At 33.3% G+C, this 19,601-nt stretch overlaps 1 protein-coding gene across 1 annotated transcript; it reads right to left on the bottom strand.

The window, feature by feature from the left end:
* Nucleotides 1–17,795: 17,795 nt before the first annotated feature.
* LOC124930359 lies at nt 17,796–19,388 on the bottom strand. Its single transcript, XM_047470711.1, has 2 exons — nt 19,373–19,388; nt 17,796–18,376 (listed from the first exon to the last, which is right to left on the bottom strand). Exons 1-2 carry the CDS (start codon nt 19,386–19,388, stop codon nt 17,796–17,798), a joined length of 597 nt encoding a protein of 198 aa, XP_047326667.1.
* Between the last annotated feature and the right edge of the window lie 213 nt (nt 19,389–19,601).

Genomic DNA, 19,601 nt, shown 5'->3' with positions numbered 1-19,601 from the left:
GATGTCATAAATCTCAAAATTTTCTCAATAACTATTACATCTTCCATATTTTCACCAATGACTCTCATTTTATTTGCAATAAGAAGAGTTCTAGAAAAATAATCACTCACAAATTCTTTTGTCTTCATGTTTAATATTTCATACTCTTTACGAAGAACTTGACTTTGTGCTATTTGCCCTCTAACAAATTATTTATACTTTTATTTAAAAGATTCTCAAATATACTTTGATGCATCCTTATTTAGAATGGTTTCTAATATCGTTCTATTAATATCTTGAAAGAGATAACTTTTTACCTTTAAATCTTCCAGCCTTACCTTATTAATAACTTTTTGTTCTGCATCTGTTGGTTCAAATCCTCTCGCAATTGTCAGAAATCCTTCTTCTATTAACCCCCAATACTCTTTGGATCGAAGGAAGTTTTCCGTTAACATACACCAATGCTCGTAGTGATCATTCAAATTTGGTATTGAAATTTGAACATAATTATTTTCGATTGCCATGAATTACTTCGCCTTTCTTCTTCGTTGCAACGTATAGAGTTAAAGAATTATAAAAGAGAAATTTGTAAAAGAGAACTGACCAAGTTTATTGAAGAAATAAAAGGTTATATATAGCCATCATCTTACATTTGAAAAGTTAAATAAACTGTAATAAATTAACTAGTAACTACAATTAACTATTAGATAAGATAAGAACAACTATTAACCACTACCAACTACTACATAAATAAGAAAGAACAAGGAATTATACATCTCCTTATACAAAAATAACTAATAAAAACTTATTTATTTTCTTAACAAGACCTTCTACGATGACCACGTCAATACTAAGTCTAGGCGCGCCTATTTAGCCTGGATGCGTGAACCATCGAGTAAGGGTTCAGTCTGCCCAAGCCCAGGTCTGCCATGTCATGTCACTTCCTCCTGTTTCCGACCATAGTGCATGATGGTTTTCAATGTTTTGGCCGGAATATTTTTTTTAATTTCTTCCACAATAAATAAACATCATATTATACCAAAAATCATATAAACTTATTTTATTTGGTCTATTTATTTATTCTTTTGATAATTTTGTTTTCTATCCAATGCCTAAAACTCGATTAATTCGAAAATCGATTAAATTGAGTCGTTTCTGAATTAATTATTATAATCCCGGTTCAAAAAGTCTTATATAAAAATCATGTTAGCTCGGGATTATTTTAAAATTGTAATTATAAAAATAGTGTCTACAATATTAAATCAGACCAAATAGATTAGAAAGAAGAATGTGAATACATATATGACAAAAGTTAACTAACTTTATTTTTTTTAATCCATTTGGATAAATTAAGAAAATTTACAAAATCATGTAAGGCACGATAAAGTTTTAAATGGTGGGAAATAGAAGAAATTATCTCAATGTCATGAATAAATTTAATATTATTTTTAATATTAAACAGATATTTTAAGTTTAAAAAAACTATTTTTTTTATAATGTTGAACTTTATAGTAGGCATGGAAGCAAACTTACGGAACCATTGGGAACAGATTCCCAACGGAACCACATCTAAGTCGAATCGGTCAAACAGAAAATCGACTATCTGAAATAGCGTGAATTAAACCCATTCGGTTCATCGGTTCTTTAGTTGCGAACCGTGTCACCCACCGGTTGTATTTAAACATAAATGGAGCTCTTCAGATCATTTCTTCACTCTCCTTGCGCTTCTTCGACTTCAACGCTAGCTAGTATATTGGAGAATTTTGATCGATCTTCAAACTTTGGAGCCATGTGATCATATTTGAGTGCTTGTTTGAGATTTTTTTGTGAATACTTTTGATATTTATTTTTATATGTTGCAAATTCTCTTAGATTTTTAATAAAAAAATTATATTCATTTTTGATGACTTTAAATAGATTAATAAAGGTAATTTTTTAAAATTTACCTGATTTTTTAAAACGACCAAAATAAATAAATCAACCGCCAAATCGAACCGGACTATAGTAAAGAGAAATTTGTGGTTTGTAATTTAGGGAAATCGACGTCAACAATTTAATTGTATATTTAGGAGCTATAATCCAATCAAACCGAACCATTGTAGAATCATTTGATAGAATGTTTATCCACTGGTGAAAAAGGGGTCAAAACCGAGTGTAAAAACTCTCGGATTTGACCCTATAACTTTCGATATAGACCAAATTCCGAGAGTTAAGGTAACTCTCGCCATCCTTCGGTATTGAATATGTCGTTAAAAATAATTGGGCGTTTACTAAGAGATATCGTAGAGTTTTCGGTTTAGATAACCGAGAGAAAAACCGAGAGTTGTATGGAAAACTTTCGGTTTTTCTTCAAAGAGAAAAACCAAAAGGTGTTCAATTAACTTTCGGTTTTTCCCTTTGAAGAAAAACCGAGAGTTATTCAATTAACCTTCAGTTTTTCCCTTTGAAGAAAAACCGAGAGTTATTCAATTAACCTTCGGTTTTTCACTTTGAAGAAAAACCGAGAGTTATTCAATTAACCTTCGGTTTTTCACTTTGAAGAAAAACCGAGAGTTATTCAATTAACATTCGGTTTTTCACTTTGAAGAAAAACCGAGAGTTATTCAATTAACATTCGGTTTTTCCTTTTAAAAAAAACCGAGAGTTATTCAATTAACCTTCGGTTTTTCCCTTTGAAGAAAAACCGAGAGTTATTAAATTACGGTTTTTCCCTTCGAAGAAAAACCGAAAGATTCCATATAACTTTCGGTTTTTCCCTACAAAATTTACAAAATAGCCCGATTGTTTTGTGCTCAACCGAAACCTGTTCAGCCAAACCAATCAATTCATAAAACAAATACATTCATAAAACAAATGATCATTCCCAAATTATCAAACCAATCATCCAAACAACATGTTTTACATTAACCATTAAACCTATTCAATCAATTCATACAGTCGAAACGTCTCAAACCCTAGCTGGTGGGGGGAGGAGGTGGTTGATATTGCCGCATAAACATTTTAAAACTCTCTAATCTTTCATTCAATTCTAACATTTCCTTCTCCTGTTTTGCACTTTCCATATCCATTCTTAAAATCAATTCTACCTTTTCCGCTTGTATTTAATTAATCGTTTGAGTTTTTTCTTCATCCCTTTTCTTCAACTCCTCCAGTTCCATCGCCATTCTTTGATTTTCCTCAAACAATCGATCAGTGGCTCGTTGAGAATTGTTGGAACTTCGAAGATCCTCACGAAAGTGTGTGGGTCGGACGCCTGATCCCATACCAAATACTCCCCATGCTTTTGGCGTCCGAACACTCTCTCCGTCAACTCAAAGTCGGATATTTCCGGTTCGTTACTTAGAACTTCCTCCATCTCAACCTGCACATTTGAAATAATTTGTCATTTATATAATAATAAATAAACTAGTTATAAGTAATTTATTTAAATTCAATTCACTTACAATTTTCTCTTGCACGCGTTCGTCCGGGACGGGAGTCGGGTTTTCTTTTGTCGGTTTTGGGGTACGGGTCCTCTTGAACACTTCAACGACAGATGGAGTCCGTCCCATTTCAATCGCCTGTTGACATAAAAAATTTATATAATTAATAAAAATCTTTATATTAAGTTATTACAAATAATGTACTTACCAACTCCTCTTCAACTTGAGCAAACGGTCTACTTCCCGTATGATGCGAGAATTTCAGCTTCTTTTTGTTAACTATATTTGTGTTACTATTTTTCTGAATTTCAAATAAACAAATTAAAGTTAGAATAACTATTATCAGATTTTATTTGAATTATGAAACTGTACCTTAAATTTTTCCGTAAAGAAATGGTTGCGACACACAAACTCCCAATCATCTCGATCGTAGTCTGGTGGAGGATTGACCAGTACCGCCGCCTCGTCTCCTTAATGGACGCGGATATATTCCTCGTTCAAATCCGAGTGCCATCTATCCCATATCTGTTTGGCGTGTCCCAATCCGGTCTTTCGAAAAGAATCAATAGGATCATTAGTAGCCTCGAACGGATCCTGAAAATAAAAACATTCAAATGTTACCGAAGGTTTATTTGAATGATTAATGTATAATTAGTTATTAATTATTACCTTCACAGCAGTCCAAATGTAATCAAATTGGTCAGCACTTAATGCCTTCCACTTCAAAAGACGGTGTGAGACGGCTGAGGGATCCCGCACAACCGACCCCACATGTCTAGACCACCTTGTTCTTCCCTCGTCAGCACCGCCGGGCCTTCCATCTACCTCTCTAAAAGTCAGTGGAATCCTTATCCCCGCTGGTCTCTTAGATAGCGCAATATTCTTGTTCTTCCCACGTCTCTTGCGGGCACAAGATTCTTCAAAATTATCAAATTCATAATTAGATATGTGAATCAATTCAAACTATAACTAATTGTAAACAAGTTACCTGTCGATGATGGGTCTGGAGTGGATCCATGCTCCTCCTCTTCATCCTCCTCTTGAGGCTCCTCGTGACCCTCGTCGTCAGCCTCATCGTCGTCATCCCCCATATCAGCAAACGTACTCTCTACAAACTCTTCAGCCTCAGCAGCATCAACATCCTCGTCTGCTGGGAGAGCAGTAGCTATCGGGACCACAACAATAGGTGGTTGATCTCTAAAAGACGATTCTCGGAGCCTTAAGTTTTCTGATTGTGCAATGAGGTTCTGGTACGGCTTAGATAGTTTGCTGGGTGTTTTCCTCATACTCCACCAAGGTTCTTTACTACCTTTAGACATTCTTAATGCATACTATTAATAAATGAGCGAATAATTGAAATAAAGTAGTAATAAGAATTAATATAAAGTAAAAAACATAAATCTACCTAATTAATTAATCTGAACTATATATTTGTAAACCGCAGTTTTATTTTTGTCACAATCTTCCAACCGGGTCGGGCTGACATATCAGGGGCGTAGAATACTTGTTTTGCTTGACTCGCCAATATATACGGGTCTTGACTTTGGATTTTTAAAATTCGGTTTACATATATACTTACGAAACCATATTTATCCACTTTCACTCCTAGTTCCCCCGAGTGTGTATCAAACCACTTACACTTGAATAAAACAACTCGTTTGTGAGAAAAGTATTGCACTTCGATTATATTCGTTAAAACTCCGTAGTATGACATAGTTTCAGACCCGTTGAACCCTTCAACAACCACCCCACTGTATTGAGTGGTCAAACTTTCTTCGTGTTTTTCTGTACAGAATTTGTATCCGTTTACTTTACACCAAACATACATAGACGAGTACATACTTGGACCTTCTCCTAAGATCTTGAGGTCTCTTGATATGTCGTTAAATTTTGCTAATTGAGCGACCTATATATATACCCGAAATATAGTTGTTAAAATAAATATAAAGAGTTAGGATATATGGTTTATAATTTACTCACTCTATGCTTGAAATATGCGGCAAACATTTCTCCACGGGACTTGTTGTTATTGCAATACTTCATATAATCTCTACAAATAGATCGAATATTAAATAGCATACTCTTTAATGCTAATTAATAACAACAACATAGAATCTTACATGTAAAAATGTTCTACTTTGGGGCAATTTTTCAAAATGTATGAATGAGCTGTCACTCGATCGATATAATCCAAGTTGTATATTTTTCTGTTAGATAGGTCTTCCAACGATAAAAATATTGAAATGCCTGAGATTTCAGTTTGTGCATTTTCTTGCTCTTCTTCCTCCATATACCTAGCACATAAACTAATACTCTCATTTACAAGATAACTCTCGCTTATAGAGGCTTCAGGGTGGTTATTATTCCGCAAATATCTTTTCATTGTACCCATGTAATGTTCAAACGGATACATCCATCGATATTGAACAGGTCCCCCAAGCAAAGCCTCAAATGACAAGTGAACCGAGAGATGCATCATGATGTCGAAGATTGACGGCGGAAAAATCATTTCAAATTTGCAAAGTGTCAATGTAATATCCATGTACAATTGTTCGAGGTCCGCTTGAATCAACTCTTTGAAACACAACAACCGAAAGACCCGGGACAAATTTACTAACGCATCATACACATTATCTGGAAGTAATCCACGGGTTGCTAAAGGAATAAGATATTCCAACAAAATGTGACAATCATGACTCTTTAATCCCGAAATCTTTTTCTCTTCCAAATTTACACAACCGCTGATATTTGAGCAAAAACCATCAGGCAACTTGAGATCTTTTAAAAATTTACAAAGACGTTTTTTATTATCAGATGTCAAAGTGAAATGCGCTTCTGGATAATGAACCACTCCTTCATCATTTATAGGATATAACCATGATTTTATGCCTAAAAGTTGTAAGTCTTTACGGGCTTTAGGACCATCCTTACTCTTCTCTTTCACATTCATTATTGTTCCCAACACGCTATCACAAATATTTTTCTCAATATGCATCAAATCCAAATTATGTCTCAATAATAGTGATTTCCAATAAGGCAAACGGAGGAAAATGCTCAATTTGTTCCAATTGTCTCCCCCCGTTTCATGATATATCTTGGTTTTCTTGCTCAGATCCGTACTAAGAATTATGTATTCTAGGTCTCGTGCTTGCTCGTAACTTTCTTACCCCGTTAACAATCTAGGGGGCTCTCTATAATCAGTTCGACCATCAAACGACTCTTTATCCCTTCTGTATTTGTGCTTTGGTGGAAGGAAGCGTTTATGACCCATGTAACATTGTTTGGAACCATGAACCAATCGAAGAGATACTGTGTCGTTGTTACAACAAGGACAAGCGAATTTACCTTTCGTACTCCAGCCTGATAAATTCGCGTAGGTGGGAAAGTCGTTAATGGTCCACAACAACGTCGCTCTCATGTTAAAGTATTGCGAGGTGTGTGCATCAAACGTTCTCACACCAGTTTGCCACAGTTCAGTCAACTCGTCGATCAATGGCTGGAGAAATATATCAATTGCATCTCCCGGACTCTTTGGACCCGGAATTAACATAGATAAAATAAAATTGCTAGAATTCATGCAAGTAGTGGGTGACACATTATAAGGAATGAGAATAACCAGTCAAACACTTTATGATTTTTTTCCATTTGCAAATGGTTGAAACCCATCGCTTGATAAACCCAGTATTACGTTTCGAGATTCTGACGCAAAATCTTTATAATTTTCATCAAGCGTTTTCCAAGTTAAGGAATCAGCGGGATGTCTCAACGTATCACTATCAACTCTTCCTTCTTTATGTCATCTCATCATTGGAGCCATTTTTGAGGATATGTATAGTCTTTGCAGTCTTGGTATTAGAGGGAAATATCTCAATGCCTTTTTTGGAATGAATTTCCCATTTTGCTTCTCTCGAACTGCCCCACTTGTTTGGTCGACTTTCCATCTTGAAAGACCGCAAACTCTGCAAAAATCTTCATTTTTGTCGTCCTTCCAAAATAGCATACAGTTGTTCTTACATGCGTCTATCTTGTCATATTTAAGCCAGATATCAGTAATGAATTTTTTACTTTCGTAGTATGAGTTTGGAAATTGAGCGTCAATCGGTAATATGTAGTCTTTAAGAAAACGCGGCAACATATCGAACGAAGAATTTGTCCATTGACATACATTTTTTATGTGAAGTAGTTTCAATAGTGCTGATGATTTCGTTATTCGAGCACCTTCATACAATGGTTGTTTGTAATCATTAAGCAATTTATAAAATCTATGCACATCTTCGACTGGTTCATGGTTGTTCGGAACATCATTAACGTTGGAGAACATATCGTTTATAAATTCATGCATATAACGTTCTTCATTGACCTCTTCATTAACTGTATTATTCATCTCCGGTCTCGCATCGTTGAATTCCGGCACGGCATCCTCTAACTGATCATCGTCATCATCATCATCATCATCGAAGTCATCGGCATCTTCATCGACATCGTCATTAACCACTTGAGTAGTACGTCTCTTTTCTCCATGACAATACCAGTACTCATAATGAACATTTATTCCATAAATGATGAGGTGAGTCTTCACTTCGTCTATTTCCATAAACGGCGTGTTCAAGCATTTCACGCAAGGACATTTCACAGTTTGTCGGGATTTGTCAAACTCGAGGAATTTGTCAACACCTTCCTCGTAATCTAGATGATCTCGACGTAAGGTCATCCAACTTTTATCGGGTACTTCCATATTTCTAATAAAATTGAAAACAACCCGCATTATTATTTACATAATTAGGCTTCCATTTATCTTACAATAAATCTAACCTAAAATCAAATCTAATCCAACACTATTTCAATCATACATAATTCAAACAATTCAATTCATACCTAAAATCCAATCTAATCAAAACAATGCAATTTTAACCTAAAATATAATTTATTCATACATAAACCAAATCTAACATAAAATCAAATCTAATCCAACACTATTTCAATCATACACAATTCAAACAATTCAATTCATACCTAAAATCCAATCTAATCCAAACAATTCAATTCTAACCTAAAATCTAATTCATTCATACATAAACCAAATCTAACCTAATCAAATCTAATTCAACATAATCAACATGATTCAATTCATAACTAAAATCCAATATAATCCTAACAACATAATAATATAATTCTAATATTATTAAAAACATTTAAAACTTACCTTATTTAGCAGTTGTGCCGGCGGCGATGGTGGAGAGGCGCGATGACGGTGGAGGAGGCGGCTGGAGATGGAGGAAGCTCGACGATCTTCAATAGACGGTGGATGAAACCTAATAACAATAAATATAATCAAACTCAATATATAACATATTATCCATAAATCAAACTCAATATAACCAAAAACAAACTACAATAAAACCTCAATCAAACCAAAATCAAACCAAAACCCTAAATTAAACAACTTCTAACCTAAATCAAACCAAAATCAAACCTCAATCAAACCTCAATCAAACCAAAATCAAACCAAATCAAACCATCATCCTAAATTAAACAAAATCTAACATAAATCAAACAAAATCAAACCAAATCAAACAAAAATAATATACCAAAGAAAATATAATCTAATTCAAACCTAAACTAACCTAAATAAAACTTAAATCAAACCAAATTATCTAACCAAAATCATATAACAAACAAAATATAATCTAACAAACCTAATCTAACATTGATAAACATAATCTAATAAATCAATATAAAAACCAAATCTAACATTAATCAACCAATTTCAAACCAAATCTAACCAAATCTAACATGAATCAACCTATTTCAAACACAATCTAACCAAATCTAACTACATCTAACCAAATTATTGAACATAATCAACCTATTTCAAACACAATCTAACCAAATCTAACTACATGATTCAACCTAATCTAACATTGATAAACATAATCTAACAAATCAATATAAAAACCAAATCTAACATTAATCAACCAGTTTCAAACTAAATCTAACATGAATCAACCTATTTCAAACACAATCTAACCAAATCTAACTACATCTAACCAAATTATTGAACATATAACCTAAATTTAACATTAATCAACCTAAATCTAACAATTCCAAACCAAATTTAACAAATTCTAACATGATCAATCAACCTAATCTAACATATATAAAATTAATAAATCTAAATAAACCTAAAATCTTGAAACTGACCTTCAATCAAACGGGCGGCGGAGGCACGGCGGAGGCGCGGTGGCAGATCTTCAACCGGATTCGCGGCGTCTTCTTCAGGCGGAGAGGCGTCTTGGCGGCTTCAAGAGGGGCGGCGTCTTGGCGGCGTTGTCTTCTACGGGCGGTGTCGTCTTCTTCAGCGGGAGGGAGTCGTCGGATGGTTGTTGGCGGCGCGGGCGAAAACAAGCGGGGAGAGAGAGACTAGAGAAAAGAAACGGGGAAGAGAGAAAGAAGGTCTTCTTTTTTAATTAAATATGTTATTTCCGAGAGTTATATGAAAACTCTCGGTTTTTACTTAATTAATTCCGAGAGTTTTCATATAACTCTCGGTTTTTATTAACATAAATGAATTCCGAGAGTTATATGAAAACTCTCGGTTTTGATTATTTAAATTCCGAGAGTTTTCATATAACTCTCGGTTTTGATTATTTAATTTCCGAGAGATGTCTAGGAATCTCTCGGTTTTGACATATATACAATTAAATTTAAATACACAAAACCGAGAGGTTTTGATATATCTGTCAGTTTTGATGCATATTTCCGAAAGTTATATATTTAACTTTCGGTTTTACAACATGACAAATTGTTAAATTATTTGGTTTCTGACTTTCTAATAACATTGAACAACATTAATTTAACACATTTGATATCCTTAAAACATTTCATAATCCATATGATCAAACATTACACAAATACATAGGATAATCCTACATAAACATTCATACACACTTCTCTATATGATCAAACACATTCATGAACATTTTAACATTAAACACAATCTAAAATTTTAAAATAAAACACACACTTGATAATATTAGTTAGGAGTCTAGATTGGAAAGTATAAAACCAATTAATTTAACAATTTGTGAAATAGTAATTCCGAGAGTTAATGGTAAAACTTTCGGTTTTGATGGGTATTTCCGAAAGTTTTACCATTAACTCTCGGAATTACCATTTCACAAATTGTTAAATTAATTGATTTTTAATCTTCTAATGACCTTGAACAACATTAATTTAACACATTTGATAACATTAAAACATTACACAATCCATATGATCAAACTTTATACACATTCATGTGATCATCAAACACAAACATATATATACACTTCTTTATATAATAAAACACAATCATAAACATTTTGACATTAAACACAATCTTAATTTTTAAAAAACAACACACACTTGATTAGATTATTTAGGAGTCTAGATTAGTAGGTAAAAAACCAATTAATTTAACAAATTATGAAATGGTAACACCGAAAGTTTTATATAAAACTTTCGGTTTTGATGGGTTTTCCCGAAAGTTTTGAATAAACCTCTCGGTCCTGACCTTAAACAGAATGTTTTTGGGAAGGGACAAAACCGAAGGTTTATTTGAAAACCTTCGGTTTTGACCCTTCCCAACACTTAGAGAATTTTCTGTTTTTTTTAAACAAGGGTCAAAACCGAAGGTTCATTTGAAAACCTTCTTTTTTTACCCTTACCCATACTTAGAATTTTTTCTTCTTTTACAAGGGTCAAAACCGAAGGTTTATTTGAATACCTTCGGTTTTTACCCTTACCGATAATTAAAATTTTTAAACACTTAGAATTTTTTCTTCTTTTTTTAAACAAGGGTCAAAACCGAAGGTTTATTTGAAAACCTTCGGTTTTGACCCTTCCCAACACTTAGAATTTTTTCTTCTTTTTTTAAACAAGGGTCAAAACCGAAGGTTTATTTGAAAACCTTCGGTTTTTACCCTTCCCAACACTTAGAATTTTTTCTTCTTTTTTTAAACAAGGGTCAAAACCGAAAGTTTATTTGAAAACCTTCGGTTTTGACCCTTCCCAACACTTAGAATTTTTTCTTCTTTTTTTAAACAAGGGTCAAAACCGAAGGTTTATTTGAAAACTTTCGGTTTTGACCCTTCCCAACACTTAGAAAATTTCCTGTTTTTTTAAAAAAATGGTCAAAACCGATGGTTTATTTGAAAACCTTCGGTTTTTACCCTTTCCAACACTTAGAATTTTTTCTTCTTTTTTTAAAATAAGGGTCAAAACCGAAAGTTTATTTGAAAACCTTCGGTTTTGACCCTTCCCAACACTTAGAATTTTTTTCTTTTTTAAACAAGGGTCAAAACCAAAGGTTTATTTGAAAACCTTCGGTTTTGACCCTTCCCAACACTTAGAAAATTTCTTGTTTTTTTAAAACAAGGGTCAAAACCGAAGGTTTATTTGAAAACCTTCAGTTTTTATCCTTACCCATACTTATAATTTTTTTCTTTTTTTTAAACAAATGGTCAAAACCGAAGGTTTATTTGAAAACCTTCGGTTTTGACCATTCGGATTTTTTTAAACAAAGGTCAAAACCGAAGGTTTATTTGAAAACCTTCGAAATTACCCCTATTTTTTTTGTTTAAAAGATACCATGTTCTATAATTTTATCAAATAAAGGCAATATAATAAATAAAGGAAAAGAAACCCTAAACAACATTAATAAACCAAAACCAAATTAAAGGATAATAATAATTCATAATTATGAATGCAAAACACACCAAAATGTCATCATTCGTACGGAAAACATAATACATAATTAATCAACAATATAATCGAGAAATTAATTAGTAGATGTGGGGGGAGGAGAGGGTGTTTGATTTGCCTCTTCAACAATTTAATTTGTTGTTCGAGATTCTCCAATTTTTGCGTCATTTCAGCCCTGTCCACTTTAATTTCAGTAAGCATTTGACCTCTTTCCGCATCTCTCAATCGGATTTCCTCCATTTCCAGCGTCATTTTTCTCACCTCTTCCTCATGTGCCGCAGTTTCTGTTTGTGCTAGCAAATTCTGGTATAACCGGGACAGTTTCTCCGGTGTACGCCGAATACTCATCCATGACTCACCCATCCTAAATGCATTTCATATATATATATATATCAAACACAATAATCAAAATATATCATTCATTTAACAAAATCTAACAGAATCATATATATTTAACAAACTAACCTAAATCTAATCTAAACAATAACAAATCTAAATCAAACTACCAAACAAATAATCTAAACTAGCATAAATCTAGATAATATAAACTAAATGATAACAAATCTAAATCTAATAATTAACAAAAACAAAAAAAAACAAATAAATCACGCAAAGAAGAACAAAAACAAAAAAGAAATAAAAAACTAACTCGGAGGAGAAGAAGAAGAGCGTCGGAGGCGTCTGCGGCGCGGGAGAGAGAGAAATGAGAGAGGAGAATGAAAAGAGAAGGGTTAGGGTTTGTATTTATAAAGGTATTTACCGAAGGTTTTTCAATAAACCTTCGGTTTTGAGAACAGTCAAAACCAAAGGTTTATTGAAAAACCTTCGGTAATAAGAATCACGGGTTTTAATTTTTTTTGTCTTTTTTTGGATGAGTCAAAACCGAAGGTTTATAGGATAAACCTTCGCAATTAACAATTTCAGGAAAAGGTAAAAACAAAAGTTATTCAAATAACCTTCACAATTAATCATTCCCCAACTTTGAATATTTAGGTAATTTTTTGGGATTAGTCAATTCCGACGGTTTAATGGAAACCCTTCGTATTTAAACATTTGAGGAAATGTAAAACCGAAAGTTTTTGGAATAATCTTCGCAATTAACCAACTCCCAACACTTAGAATTTTTTTTCATTTTTTGGGAATGTCAAAACCGAGAGTTATTGGCATAACTTTCGGTACTAATAATCAAAATCGAGAGTTTTAAACACCTCTCGGAATCTATTTTCAATAACGAAAGATTTGTCCTCTCGGGATCAATTAGGAGAGTTTTAGAAAACCTTCGGTAATATCTGTCGGTAAAGGTCATTTTTTTACCAATGATCATTATCCTAATCATGAATATAGACTATAATTATAACGCATCGGAAGCATACCTGAAGATGATCCCATTGTAGATCTGGATTGATCTGTTCTTGAAAAGAACGGCTAGGTCTTCCAAGACTAAGTATTATCCGTTCTTCTCTGATATTGACGGGGGAAATCAAAGGACAAGAAAACGGAGGAGAGTTGAGAGAGAGAAGGCGTGAGAGTTCTTCTTTGAATCTCCCTCTCCTGTTTCTTAAATAATACTTGTCTCAGGGACTTAACCCTAGTTGAAGCCCATATATTGTTAAAGCCCACAATATATGAAGGTCCACCATATTATTAATACTTGTTTTGTCACGTCACCAAATAAACAAATACTAAACGGGTATCTATAATTATTCATTTCATAATCATTAAGCCCATAACTTTAATCTAATAATATGTTCTACATATATATTTAAATCCAAAATCCAATAATCTCCCACTGGAATTAATATGTATCCAAATGAACACATTATTCTTCAAAAGCTCAATTTATCAGTCAATAAAAATAAATGGCTTATAACAATCTGGTCCATCAATCATAACAATATAGGACTAAAGAAGCATTCGTTATATTTATGGCTAAACTAACAATAATCATTGATACTACAGCAATCAAATGACATAGATCAATTATAAAACATGTAGAGAGAAAATCACATTAATGTGACCTGAATATGTCAATTTTCTCTGATACAAACTTAATGAGATCGTTATCTATGAATATAATGTACAAAAGTGTCAAAAAATAAACTTTATTTTTTATCAGAATAGTGCTTTAGAAAACATCGCGCAATTGACAAAAAAAAATTGTAGCATACTCTCCCACTATAATGAAGCTTCCTTAAATTGTAACACACTCATACGTGCAGTATACCCGTAAAATACCATAAGTGTTACACCTTTAGTTAGGGGGTCTGCTAACATAGATTTTGTTCCTAAATGCTCGATGCAAATCTGACCACTTTGTACCATTTCTTTCACACGTATGAACTTAATGGTCAATATGCTTTGACTTCGACGAGCTCCTATTGTTATTGGAATATAAAACAGCTGAAATATTATTGTCACAAAAAATCTTAATAGGTCTTTCGATCCTCGGAATAATGCGCAGCCTTGTGACAAAATTCTTTAACCAAATTCCCTAATGTGATGCTTCAAAACATGCCACAAATTCAGCCTCCATAGTAGAGCTGGTAACAAGTGTCTGTTTGGCACTACGCCAAGAAATGGCTCCTCCATCCAATGTATAAACGCAGCCAGATGTAGATCTCCTACTGTCTGGGCAACCCGCAAAATCGGAGTCAGAATACCCAACGATCTCCAAATGGTCTAACCTCTTATATGTGAGCATATAATCCTTTGTTTTCTTTAGGTATCTCATCACCGTTTTAGCTGCTTTCCAGTGATCCATTCCAGAATTATTGAGATATTTGCCTAACACACCAACTATGAACGCAATATCCGGACGCGTACATACTTGTGCATACATAAGACTTCCAACCGCAGAAGCATATGGAATCTTTTGTATTTCCTGGATGTCTAAACTTGATTTTGGACATTGATTTAAACTGAATTTGTCTCCTTTGGCAACTGGGGTATTTCCTGGTTTGCAATTCTGCATGCCAAATCGTTCAAACACTTTATCGATATAGCTCCTTTGAGATAACCCAAGAATATACTGAGATCTTTCACGGTATATTTGGATCCCTAATACAAAAGATGCTTCACCAAGATCTTTCATTTCAAAGTTATTCGAAAGAAATTTCTTAGTTTCGTGCAAGAAGCTCATATCGTTTGTGGCAAGCAGAATGTCATTCACATACAAAACCAAAAAAATAAATTTACTCTCACTAAACTTTTGATAAACACAATCATCAACTACATTCATTTCAAAACCGTATTAAAGAATTATTTGATGAAATTTGTGATACCACTGGCGAGACGCTTGTTTTAGTCCATAGATAGATTTTCTTAATTTACAAACCATTTGTTTCAGGTCATCGACCTCAAAACTTTCAGATTGTACCATATAGATTATTTCATCAATGTCACCATTCAAAAACGTTGTCTTTACATCCATCTGATGAAGCTCCAAATCAAAATGTGCCACTAGAGTCATGATTGTCCTAAAAGATTCTTTCGAAGAAACCGGAGAGAAAGTCTTTTTATAGTCAATTCCCTTTTTCTGAATATAACCTTTAGCTACAAGACGTGCTTTATACCTCTCCACATTTCTATTAGCATCCCGTTTGGTTTTAAAAATCCATTTACAACCTACGGGTTTTGCACCTTCTAGTAATAGGACAAGTTCCCAAACCTTATTGTCTTGCATTGATTTATACTCATCACGCATTGCTTCGATCCATTTATCCGAATTAGGACCCTTCATGGCATGACAAAAGTTGATAGGATCATCCTCGGTCATGCCACCATTGTCCTCATTTTCTTGAAGAAATGTCACATAATCATTCGGAATGGCATTTCTCTATTCTCTAGTGGATCTACGTAATAACGTTGGCTCTTGAACAATATGTTCTTGAGTTTCTTGAGTTTGTTCTTCAGCTACAACTTGGTGTTCCCGTTCAATTTGAATGGGTTCCTCAATTGTATATTGAAATTGTATGGGAGTCGGAATGACTAATCCTTCTTGAGGTGTCAGGTCAATCACTTTGGTGATTTCTTGATCCTCTAAAGAAAAGTCTAAAACTGTATTTCTCCCCCCAAACTCAACATTCTCAAAGAACGTGGTAGTACCCATCTCAAAATTGTTTCTTGATGTGGGATCATAAAACTTATACCCCTTTGACCGTTCCGAGTAACCAATAAAGTGACTACTCATCGTACGAGATGCTAGCTTTGGTTCATTTGGCATATCACGCCTTGCCTCAGTTGGACATCCCCACACCCTAAAATGACGTAAGTTGGGTTTACGCCCAGTCCAGAGTTCATAAGGTGTTTTGATTGTCGTATTAGTCGGTACTCGATTAAGAATGTAGACTACAGTTTTCAATGCTTCCCCATAAAAAGATTTTGGCAAAGTAGTTTGACATATCATACTTCGAACCATATCTTTTAATGTGCGATTACGTCTCTCTGCAACATCATTCATGCTAGGAGAACCCGGCATGGTGTATTGAGGGACTACTCCACACTCTTTAAGGGAGTCAGCAAAAGGGCCTGGACGTTGTTCACTCGATCTATCATTTCTACCGTAATATTCACCTCCACGGTCATATCTGATGATCTTAATGCGTTTGTTGAGTTGATTTTCAACTTCAACCTTAAATGCTTTGAACATGTCCACTGCCTCATATTTTTCCCTTATGAGGTAAAGATAGCCATATCGAGAATAAACATCTGTGAATGATACAAAGTATTGTTGACCATTCCACGAAGGTGTGGAAAATGGCTCACAAATGTCTGTATGTATCAACTCTAAGACTTCTGTAGCTCGATAAGCACTTGTCCTCTTCACTTTGGTCTGTTTATCTTTAATGCAGTTAACACAAACCTCAATATCCGAAAAAAACTATGGAATCAAGGATTCCATCCTTAATGAGTCTTTCAACTCGATTTTTCGAAATATGACCTAAACGTTTGTGCCATAATAAACTTGAATTATTTAATTTTCGCTTAGTACCTCTTGTTTGCACATTTAGGGTTTCATGATATGAAGTGAAAGTGTCAAGCATGTATAAATTGTCATTCAACATAAAAGTACCAAAACCAACCAAATTTGAATTCAAAGACAATGTAACTTCATTGTTTCCAAACGAACAATAATAACCGAATTTGTCCAAATAAGAAACATAAACCAAATTCTGTCTAAATGACGGTATAGTAAAAGTGTCTTTTAATTCAAGAAAATGCCCAGTACTTAGCAACAATTTAAAATTGCCAACTACTTCCACTTCGACCGATTCCCCATTTCCAAAGTAAATGCGTCTTTCAGCATCAATTGGGCTTCGGTGGCTTAGGCAACCCTACATTGAAACACTGATGTTAGTAGTTGAACCAGAATCTAACCACCAAGTGTTTCGAGACACTAAAGCTAGATTAACTTCAGAATAAAACAAAGTAAGAACAGTACCTTTCTTTACACACCAATTGTGATAGCTGGCACAATCCTTCTTTCATGTCCAGTCTTCTTGCAAAAGAAGCAAGATTTCTCCATAGGACGAGCCTGAGGAGCTGGAACTGGAGCCTTAGCAGTCTCAATCTTCATGGCCTTAAACTTTCATTTATTACCGCCGACATATTTCGAGGTTCCAATCATATGTACCTCCTCAGTCCTTTTGTGCTTCATTCTTTCTTCCTCTTCAACACAGTGAGAAATGAGTTCATTAAGAGTTCATTTCTCCTTTTGACAGTTATAACTAATTTTGAACTAATCGTATTGAGCAGGACCAATAGGACTAACATGTCCTTTGAAAGGTCTAACTTGAGTGCTCTCAGTTTTGAAGCGACATTGGACATATTAAGGATGTACTCCCTTATGTTCCCCTTCCCGAGATACCTCATGGTAATGAGTGACTTAAGAAAAGTACTCATTTCCGCCTTATCGCTTTTAGTAAAGCGTTTTTCTATCTCGATAAGAAATTCTTCAGCCTTAGTGATATCATCAGATATCGTACCTCGAAATATTTCTGGAATGCTTTTCTTTATGATCATCAGACTTAAACGATTAGACCTTTCCCACTTCTCAAACATCTGCCTTTGATCAGTAGTGCTTACATCCGTAAGAGGAGTGGGTTGGTCTATCCTTAATGCTAAGTCCAGATCCATACAGCCCAAATGAATCAAAATAGATTTTTTCCAGTTCTTAAAGTTGTCCCCCAATAAAATGGGGACTGAATAGTTAGCAGATATCAAAGAACCAGATCCTGAAGTTAACAAAGAAATAAAAACACTCACATTATTACAAATATTTAAATAATAAACAAATTATGGTTAACCTCATCGCAAGATACCAAACACAGCATTAAAACCAAATCTTTGGATAATAATTTTAATTGTAAACGATACTCTTGTTGCAATAATAAAATCTTAACAATAAATTCTGTAAAACTAATAAATTTATCTTTAGATAAAAGTATAATTCACATGAAAATTTAATAATTGTCACACATTTATTACCAGAGTATATTTATATTTATGTCAAGTATTGATCAACCTTTGGGTAAATCAATAAACACATGAAATAAAAAAAAAATATACAATCATTCTTAAAAATTTAAATAAAATAATTACGAAATAAAGGTCAATTTGATGAGATAAAATTATTTTATTTAAATAGAATAAATATTAGATTATTAATATTATTATCTAATTTAATAAAACAGATTCTAATAATTCATTTCTTAGCCGTTAATATTATTTAATATAATATAAATTCTTTATTAATGATGATAAAAAAATAAATATTATATTACCAATTCCTTATTTATTTAATGATAATAAAAAAATTATTATATTATCAATTCCTTATTTATTTAATAATAATAATAAAATATTATATTATCAATTCCTTATTTATTTTATTTTCTTAATAATTATTTGTAATTTAATAGTAACGATAATAAAAATAAAATAATATATTTTATTTATTATTAATTAAAAAATAAATAAATAAACCAATCCAATCCAGATTCAAATACGATCATTATAAAAATTATTGATTCATAAATAATAGAGAATATTATTTCCTTATTTATCTTGTAATTTAATAGTAATGATAATAAAAATAAAATAATATATTTTATTTATTATTAATTAAAAAAATAATAAATCAATCCAGATTTAAATATGATCATTATAAAAAGTTTATCATTATCCTAATCATGAATATAAACTATAATTATAACGCAGCGGAAACGTACCTGAAGATGATCTCATTGTAGATCCGGATTGATCTGTTTTTGAAAGGAACGGCTAGGTCTTCAAAGATTAAGTATTATCCGTTCTCCTATGATATTGACGGGGAAATCAATGGACAAGAAAACGGAGGAGAGTTGAGAGAGAATGCGTGAGAGTTCTTTTTTGAATCTCCCTCTCATGTTTCTTAAATAATATTTGTCTTAGGGACCTCACCCTAGTTGAAACCAAAGC

Source organism: Impatiens glandulifera, chromosome 3, assembly GCF_907164915.1.
Source record: "Impatiens glandulifera chromosome 3, dImpGla2.1, whole genome shotgun sequence".
Lineage (NCBI taxonomy): Eukaryota > Viridiplantae > Streptophyta > Magnoliopsida > Ericales > Balsaminaceae > Impatiens > Impatiens glandulifera.
The sequence above is the reverse complement of the archived record's forward strand: the minus strand, read 5'-3'. Positions and strand labels throughout refer to the sequence as shown.